General features: G+C 34.4%; 1 protein-coding gene across 2 annotated transcripts; it reads left to right on the forward strand.

Moving 5' to 3' along the window:
• Positions 1-2,774: 2,774 nt before the first annotated feature.
• On the forward strand, positions 2,775-7,659 carry LOC148913745 (uncharacterized). 2 transcript variants are annotated; one of them, XM_089035338.1, is made up of 10 exons: positions 2,775-2,919; positions 3,035-3,143; positions 3,855-4,131; positions 4,742-5,005; positions 5,114-5,176; positions 5,393-5,467; positions 6,164-6,271; positions 6,655-6,682; positions 6,852-6,888; positions 7,125-7,659. In XM_089035338.1, the coding sequence occupies exons 4-10, from the start codon at positions 4,897-4,899 to the stop codon at positions 7,518-7,520; spliced, it is 816 nt and encodes a 271-aa protein (XP_088891464.1). In that variant the 5' UTR covers positions 2,775-2,919; positions 3,035-3,143; positions 3,855-4,131; positions 4,742-4,896; the 3' UTR covers positions 7,521-7,659. The 2 variants fall into 2 exon arrangements, with proteins under 2 accessions (XP_088891464.1, XP_088891468.1); XM_089035342.1 differs by having other exon boundaries at positions 2,778-2,919; positions 3,035-3,412.
• The last annotated feature ends 2,086 nt before the right edge of the window (positions 7,660-9,745 follow it).

Here is a 9,745-nt window from a genome sequence, read left to right on the forward strand (position 1 = left end):
TGTCTCTACCTTCTAGCTATATGGATAGAGGATAGGTTTTCTTCCACCTTCTTACCAAATTGGTTTGTAACGAAACTTCAACCGAGTTCGTTGCATACTGGCCTGCTGTGGGGGTCAGATTATAGTAGAAAACTCGGAATTTACTGATGGAGGACGAACTGCAGAAAATTTACTACGATCTCGAAAACGTCGCAAGTTTTTCGGTTGTGGATGCCCTTTATAACCGTGCTTTAAAACAAAAAGGTTTCAAGAAAGTAACGCATAAATAAATCGAAGATTGGCTCAAAAAAACAAGAAACCTACCAGAAAACATCGATGCGGGTCAACCAATACTTGTATCCTTTGTTGAATCGACTCAAAGAGGTCAAATCTACCAAGTCGGCTTGGAATTGATAATCTTTTCTGCTGGCAAGCACTCTGTTTCTTGGAAATCTGTTCCGTGCAGGTTTATGAACGGAATAGGTTTCTTGTTTTCTGGTACGGGAAGTCTGTTTCATAACCAAGGACTGCTGGACCTCACATTTCCCCTATAAAACAAGGTAACCTTCACATCGGCATTCAGTTTGCGGAACCCCTACCTGTGACAGTCAACTGCATCATCTACGACGAGTTTGATTCTTTGATTGAGATTGATGAGAACTGAAACGTGACTTTTAACTGGTCGAGTTAAACATGAACACGAGACAGATTGCGGTAGTATTAAAAAGGGATCCCAACACCAACCCTATCTTTCAAGGAGTTTTTCCGTCACACCAACTACCGAACAAGATCAAACATTACCCAGCAGCCTTTGTGGCCAACGTGGACCCTAAAGGACGCCCCGGTTCTCATTGGTGTGTGTTTTATTTCACTCAAGATAAAGAGGGAGAATTTTTTGATTCCTATGGATTGAAGCCTCAAGAGTACAGTCAACATTTTCTCGAGTTTCTAGAAAGGAATAGTCATCATTGGACTCATAATCACCAAGACCTTCAAAGTCTAAATGCTAATGTGTGTGGACATTAGTGCTTGTATTATGTAATCAATCGTTGTCGTAACGTATCAATGAAAACTATTGTAAACCGATTTATTAAAAATACAAGGAAAAACGATCGTTTAGTGTATTATTTTTATCACTAAGTATTTTGGATACTTATACAAGTATCTGAGGAAAAGGCTTGTCAAACACCAAAGTTCCAGACAAAAATCAATGAACACCATGTAACGATCAAACTGGTATTATTTTATTCATGAATTTCCTAGTACAAATAATTACTGCTTAAGTAAAGTTGAACCATCTTTGACGCATCTGTTCCTTAGCGTTACGCGTTGCACTTCGTATAGGACTTGGGTGGAATTTTCTTTCCGTCAGGGGTGGGATAGGGGTAATCCATTGGTCATCTTGTTCTGGTATAGGGTTAGACCTTGCTTTAAATTCTCTGAGAACGGTTCTTTTCTTTTCATTTCTTACCAGATCTTTGGGAGCATTCATCTTGGCGAGTCCTTTAGCAAACGTTTCCCATCCAGGAGGACCAAACCCTTTGCGCGCTCGTAAAAAATCCCCCACTAGATCTCCACTAGATCCAGACAAGGGTTTATCTTCGTAAATCAACTGACCGCCACGATCCCACTTCATGATGTTAGGATGTTCACGAATCTTGTCGATTAATTCGAAGACGTACGAGGTTTCAAAGACTCTTGATGGCTCGCTTTTGGATCCCGAGTTTCCAACCTTCTCTTTTTTCTTACTGTTGGGGGAAAAAAACCTTAAAACGTTCTAAATTCAAAAAATAACCACACAGAGCGAAAGAAGTGTTCTTTCTCAATGATGGGGTAAAATTTCGAGGCTTTATTTGACGTTTCAATAATTTTATTAAAATTTTTGATGAATCCCCATACATTTCCTTATAACATGACACCACAGAAACCAAGCTTGGGTTACCTGTGCCCGGTCAGGCCAGCGGTGAGGCGCCATTTTCCCCTATGGCGTAAAGCTAACAAGCCATGCATGTTCACTTTGCGCTGATTGGCTAATTGCCTTCGAAGGAATCAGCTAGGTATTTTGATAATCAATTTTGAATTTTTTTTTTGATTAAAATATATATATTAAATTGGCGTGATAAAGTACACCTGCTGCGTTATCACAGGGCTATATTTGTATAGCTATCATGTGAGCTATGGGCAGATAAAATTTCGAAAAGTGTTGAGAATGAAACTAAAATAACGTTACGAAAGCACTTTTTCAAAGAATGAAATTAAAATGATCTATTTTTGGTTGTTTGACGCATGTATATAAGTCGTTTTCTATAATGTCCTTTCCCAAGTTCTGTGTTATTTAAACTATGGCTTCATGCATTATATTATAATTTTACATGAAATGTAAATAAAAAATTGGCTAATAAGTAAAAATAGTATAGCAAAGGATAAAAGAGTCCAAAGCCCGGGTCCAAAGATGTTCCATGTATGCTTTTCATGAACAACCAGTGAATAAGACAAAAAGAGAGACTTGAAATTCCCAATAAATAATATGTTGCAAGATTTGAAAGCTTTTTTCCCCTCCAATTTAAAAAAAATTGCATTTTGAAATTTAATTGTTTACTTCAATATCAGCCTTTTTTGCCATACGAGTTGGTTTGTTGGTTTGTTGTTGATCATTTTGCTACGAGTAGCCTCGCATTGAAGTTTTTTGAAATTTAATTGATGAGTTTTAAACAAAGTTTTTTTTTAATTATTATTATTTTATATTTTCACAAGAATACACATTGCCCTATGAAAGAAACAGTCTATTTAATAGAAAGTGAAAATATGGCTTTGTAGTGTTTGCCATCGACACTTTCTATGTTATGTTTTGCAAGATCTTTCTGAAGATGGGGTCATTGATACGAGATCAACTTATCGATTATTTTATTCTTATTGCAGTAATTGGAAATTATGTCCAAGGTATTCTGATTTCGTTTTCTGTCATTTTGCATTTAAATTTTCATTCCTTTTTTACATTGTATTTTATAACTAATTATAAGAAGTACTGAAAGCACATATATCTATATATCATCAGGAAAAGCTCGAATTATCCAAGCCCCACCGAATCCTCTGTACGTTGTCAGTGGTGAGACAGCGAGGTTCGTTTGGGATTACACCGTGGACAACAGGAAGGAAGAATTTCAGTTAAGTTCCCCTACATGGAACTATAATTATGCAAATGAAACACCTGTTGTAATTGGATATGATCATGTCTTAAGAGATTGGAGATGGACAATCAGTAATGAGACGTGTCCTGCCAGACTTTTATACCCTACCACTCGAGTCAGTAGAGAGTCCAATGCTACCCTGGTTATTTCTAATGTCACTACTGCTGATATTGGAATATACGGGATGAGTTTATTATTGAAGACTTTACCGCCAATAAAAAGTAAAATTCAGCTTTTTGTTACAAGTAAGTCTTTTAGACTAAGTTACTTTTCAAACCTTTAAAAACAACTTGCTTTGACAGCAATTTTGAGAAAAATATGGTGTTTCATTTAGATTTGGTTTGGAAATAAATGAAAGCAATGAGATTATTTGAAAACGAGCGTCTGTTGAAAAAGAAAACAACTAAAAAACTAAAAATCGCCATCATTTTTTTACGCAATAACCGTTACAGAGCTAACCTTTGTGGATATGCTTACTAGTTACGGCTAAGTTATTCTGCCACCAATAAGACACTAATAATCCACTTTGCTCTTTGTCTCTACTATTATAAGCGTACATAGAGTGGAAAGAAGTTGAAGCAAGTGAATCAGATCAAGACGAACTAGGTTATTCTATGCTCTCTAATAAGGTAACAACTTAAAAAGCAGTCGGACACTCATTTTATGTGTATAATTTGTTTATAACAGCGCGGCCACAATTCACCAGCCAATTTCAAGCGAACAATATAATGGTTGAGGGAGAAGATCTGCGTTATCAGTTGTTCTGCAATTGGAAATCCAACTCCAAACATCACTTGGGTATTACTGAAAGGCCAAGCCAAGGAAATAAAAAGCCATGGAGTAGGTTTCGCTGACCTCGTTATCCAGAACATCACAAGGCATCAAAATGGGACGTACCAGTGCCAGGCAACCAACAACCCAAATGAGTATCCCGTGGAAGCTCAAACGCAAGTCACTGTATGGTGTAAGTATTCAAAGTATTAATTTTTCGAATAATAAAATATTTGTTTCAATCCTGCCATTGTTATCTTAATTTATTCCAATTCCTGAACTATGGAGCAAATAGCTTTTCAAATATTGTGTTTTAGTTTTTTTATGTTTATTTATTCATTCATTCATTCATTCATTCATTCATTCATTCATTCATCCATCCATTCATCCATCCATTCATTCATTCATTCATTCATTCATTCATTTATTCATTTTATTTATTTATCCATTTATTTATTTATTCTATTAGTGATTTATTGATTTATTTTTTATTTATTTATTTATTTATGATTTATTGATTTTATTATTGATTATTGTATTGATATTGCTTTATTGATTTATTGATTTATTTGATTTATTGATTTATTGATTTCTTTGCTATTGATTTATTGCATTTCTTGCTTTAGCTTTCTTGATTTATTGATTTATTGATTTATTGATTTATTGATTTATTGATTTATTGATTTATTGATTTATTGATTTATTGATTTATTGATTTATTGATTTATTGATTTATTGATTTATTGATTTATTGATTTATTGATTTATTTATTTATTTTCATTTGCCATTTCAATTGTCGTAGACAAACCTAATATAACGTTTCTAAACTGGACTGTCGACTTAAAGATCATCTTACTTTGTCAAGCAAGTGGACACCCACGCCCCTTAATCAAGTGGTATTATGCTGATGGAACGCAAGTTGAATCTGATGTCGCAGAAATAACAGGCGGCAGCAGAATGGTTCTCAAAATACCAGATAGCAACTCTGGTTTATATGGAATGTATAAGTGTAACGCAACAAATGAAGTGGGCTGGAAAGTGGGTTACCTCAACATTACTCAAATAGGTACGTAAGGGAACTTTGATTCATCTGCGGTACTGGTAGCAAGCATAAATATATCTACATCGCCTTTATTTCATTAAAATTTTTTCTCATGTTTCATTTCTGTTTTAGCGAAAAGTGTAGCAAGAAAAAATTTTAAACCATCGATGTCAACAACTAAATTGAACAAAGATGGCAAGTAGGATCTTTTACTACTACTACTACTACTACTACTACTACTACTACTACTACTACTACTACTACTACTACTACTACTACTACTACTACTACTACTACTACTACTACTACTACTACTACTACGAGTAGGAATTATGAATGAGCCATAAATGAAGAAAATTGCCAATTCCCCTTTCTTTGAATTGTTTGTTCCTTTGTTTCGTTTACTCTTAGTTGCTCCAACCTTTGCATCGTTAAAAACAACACCTAGCTGTAATCATGCATTGCCATCGAACGCTTTTTACCAAGGTAAGCATACCTGGTCAGAAACCCCAGATCATTGTACACCTTCTTATCATGATTATTAATTTAGTACTACTTTTTGCGTGGAGGCTTTTATTGAGAAGGAAATTAACAACGATATACCCCTTCCACCTACTCAATAAAAAATAAATAAAAATGAAAAAAAATGAAAAAAAATCAAAGCTGTAAGAAACAGATAAACAAAACAGCACCAAGGGCAACAACAACACTATTTTTTTATGCTGTGACAATGCCATTAAAATGAACTCACCGAGAAGTCATCGGGAAGTCGAACTCATTTGATACGTAGACATGTTCAGTTGAAAAGGAGATCAAATAACCGTTTACGGTAACTCATGAAAATAAAAATTTTGAGGGGAACGACGCCTTAGTCGAATTTTGATTGCTCAGTACCGTTAGTACTCATTACATATATATTAACACGCTGTCTGATGTCAATGATAACTAATAAACAATACCGCAACATAAAAAAATGTCATTAACCTGCTTCTTTTTGTGTCATTCTTCCACTTAAATGATATCGATGGAATCGAATTATTTTTTAAATGTTGAAAATGCCCTAAAAATAAATAAATAAATGGATGATTTTTATTGCTTACTCTGTAGATCAAAAAAAAAAAAAAAAACGGTTCATTTTCGTCCACATTTCTAATTTTTTTTTTCTTTTTCGTTATTGTACAGGAAGAACTTTTGCAATTATCAATATGTCGATGACATGCGTTTTATTCATAATCATTGCTGTTCTCCTAATATATAATTTCATCAAATGTAAAAGAAACTCTCTTGAAGGTAAGAGGCTTTGTTTCTTAAATTTATATTTGTGTTATTTTACCTTGTTTATCTTTGCTTGTTACATCAATGTGAAATGTAATCATACAATAGGACCTTTGCAGCTCAATAATCACGTGCTTATTAATTCCTGAGAGCAATTGAATGAACATTTTGATTCCCATGGGAGAAATTTTCTGGTCAGCAAACCAACATCCTTCATCATGTTTCGAGAGATCGTAATAAACCTGCATTTCGTAACACACTGGTTGAATATTGTTTCATTCAGTTCTTTAAAAGTAGCTTAAAACAATTACCAAATTTTGCTCACCAATACAAACACACGACCGTTAACTGGAAAGGGCCTATTACTTCTATTGATAACATGGCGATATTTTTTATAGTTTCAGATAACAAAGAAGAAACTACAAGGTGATGTAAATATACTAGGAATAAAAACAAAAGCTCTTGGTATACGATATGTTATCAATTGAAAAAGGGCTATGCCTACACGATATTACTGCCGTAGAATATAATAGAAGAAACATCTGTACCAGTTTTTATTTTAAATCGAAAAAAACAATATTATTTTCTCCAACAGATTTTCCCGTCCAGTTGTGACTAGAACAGAAAATGAGGTATGTTCCTAGTAATTTCGATCGATGTTTTTACTTTTAAGCGGAGAACTAATCCTATTCCTTCCTTTCTTCCTTCCCTCCCTCCCTCTCTCCCTCCTTCGTACCTTTCTCTTCTTTTTGTCCTTTCCCCTGTCCATTTGTCCCTCGTCGCTCAGTCCATCCCTCCCTTCGACCTTCCTTCACTCACGTCACTTTTATCATTATTTTATTGCTCATGTTTTATAATCACTTTGCAGGACGCGATCGCGGTTGCTGTAACAACGAGGCATTCTGCTACAAGCCAAGTTTTAGCCGAAAATGCACCAATAAAGACGTCGTCAAACGAAGACTACGAACGAATATCAGATAAGTCTGAGTCATCTTCTGATGCCGGAAATGCAGCGCAAGAAAACACTGAATGTGACCTTCAACCTTCTCAAACTCACCATGATTATCAAGAACTTAATATTGATGCGTTATGGTCGAACATGCAAGACTACCAGGCTCTATATAGGGCTATGGGGGACAATGTTAGACGAGTAGAATTTCCCTTGCATATCCGCAAATATGAAGCTTTAAACTTCGTACATAACCCTCAAAGTTCTGAATATCAGAAACTGCATCTGTATGCAGATATTGAGGATAAAAAGTAAGATCACGTGCGGATATATTGTCAGGTGGTTTGTGATGTTTTCGTTTCGATATGTTATTCATCTCTATCTCGTGTCATAGCGTGGTGTTTTTTCCCCACTTTTGACAACTTAAATACACTCAATAAACAATTTCCAATAAGTTTGGATAAATATTCATTGTTTTAAATAGTCGTATTTACTTTTGCTACGAAATGAAGCATATTGAAATGAATATATAAAATGCACGTATCCTGTATCTTATTTGAAAAGGATTCCTTTTGTCAATTATTATCATCAATATATTATTCACGATATAAGTATAATAGGCGGATCTTTCTAATGAAATTATGAACATGAATTCCTTTTGAATTCGATTCAAATTCACCGCTATGGTCGTTATATATTTCATGATTATATGTACCTGATAATTTGTTAGAACTTATCTAGTTACTTAAAGGGCCACTTGGACGAAAATCGCTCCAAAATTAAAACTCTTTCATTCGAGCTGGAACTTTGCTGAAATAATCTTGAACACATTAAGAACCTCTCACTGAAATATCTTTCTAATATTCGAAAGGGAAGGGCCAAAATTTTACGATTTATTTTCGTCCGCCATTAATTTCTTTGAATCACAGAATTCGACTCAAGAAGACTGGCACGAGTACTTATGACGTCATTTACTCAACCCAAACCAAAACATTGGTGGGTAATGTATGTGCCATGTTCGTAAAACTCGGTTTATTTGGTTTATCCAGAAAATATTTAATGTTTCATTCGGTTTCCTAACTACTATATGACCAAACAATGTCTAGGCGCTGAAATTTTTCAGTTTCAATAATACTGACGATCATAATTCGAAAATTTCAATACATCTCGGCAAGCCAAGAATCACAACAAAGTAGGACGCATGGACGAGATTCTAGCGGTTCCATCGCGCGAAGTGACTGAGATATTCGGGATTCGAATCATTTTAAGGATAACAATTTTTCAAGGTATATTTACATACAAGGGCAAAGAACAACCCCACAATTTGGGTCCGCGAGACATCCGACACAATGAAAGAAAAATCTACGAGCTGAGTGACAGACGCCGCTGTCGCGCGAGTAATAAATAAGAAACCTTTGACATGTTCTATTACAAAGATGATATTAGATAATCGTATGTTTGTACCTATTCAATGCATAATAAACATTTTGAAGCAAATAATAACCGTTCTGTAGTAAATCAGCTAGGAGAATTACGAGATCACATTCTAAATTATTCGGCACATAGATCTAAGTATATTGTCACAAATCTTTATATCACAACGCAGAATTCAAAAGGCAATCGGTTGTTTTCATAACATCAATCACTATTAGATTACATTGAAACTTCAAATTTAAGATCTTTATATCATGGACAGTAGGTAGCAAATACAAATAATGAAATGAACGTAAGGAATTTTTATGAAAACCTCTTCCCAAGCATTGCTTCTTCTTCTAGTTCGGCTTCATCTTCATACATTATAATTTATGGTTCTAACTCTTCAGGATTGACAAAGCGAGCGTCCAAAGGAGTTTCCATCATATTTGAAGAGGTATCAAAGGTTTAAAAAAAGTCTGTTTAGAGATTCTTTTCACGATAACGCGTTTAAAACATCAAATAAACTTCAGGTAATTTAACAAGAAATGTATAGTCAAAACGACGCTAACATGACAGTGTTGAGTAAATGACGTCACAGCGTAAAACTGCTGTACATAATGACTCGTTGGCCGTGACACAAAGAAATTAATGGCGGACGAAAATAAATCGTAAAATTTTGGCCCTTCCCTTTCGAATATTAGAAAGATATTTCAGTGAGAGGTTCTTAATGTGTTCAAGATTATTTCAGCAAAGTTCCAGCTCGAATGAAAGAGTTTTAATTTTGGAACAATTTTCGTCCAAGTGGCCCTTTAATATTATTAGTACAATGAAAAGTTAAGAATGATTTTGGTGCATGTTTAGGATCGTAAAACTTTCATAGGTTTAATATAGCAAATAAAATACTTTATACATCGAGTGCTCGGCAGAGATTCGTTGCTCAATAAACAAAAGCATGTTTTTTGCCGATGATTTTAGTTATTAGAATAGAGAATGTGAATTGAAAGATAAACTAGGTTAAAAAAGAAGTGGACATGAAAAGGCAAGACAAGCAGAGAGAAGAATTACAAAAAAAAAAAAATAATAATAATAATAATAAGTCCCTGAGAATTGGCTATTATATTATA

The sequence above is a fragment of the Actinia tenebrosa genome, unplaced genomic scaffold (assembly GCF_029948245.1).
Source record: "Actinia tenebrosa isolate PJP-AT-01 unplaced genomic scaffold, QUT_ActTen_1.0 PGA_scaffold0__85_contigs__length_37466705, whole genome shotgun sequence".
NCBI classification, from domain to species: Eukaryota; Metazoa; Cnidaria; class Anthozoa; order Actiniaria; family Actiniidae; genus Actinia; species Actinia tenebrosa.

Coding starts and splice junctions, on each gene's coding strand:
- LOC148913745 (XM_089035338.1), top strand. CDS start 4,897: ATGGTTCTCAAAATACCAGATAGCAACTCTGGTTTATATGGAATGTAT. Junction 5,006..5,113: donor CCTCAACATTACTCAAATAG/GTACGTAAGGGA, acceptor TTTCTGTTTTAG/CGAAAAGTGTAGCAAGAAAA. Junction 6,272..6,654: donor TAAAAGAAACTCTCTTGAAG/GTAAGAGGCTTT, acceptor TATTTTTTATAG/TTTCAGATAACAAAGAAGAA.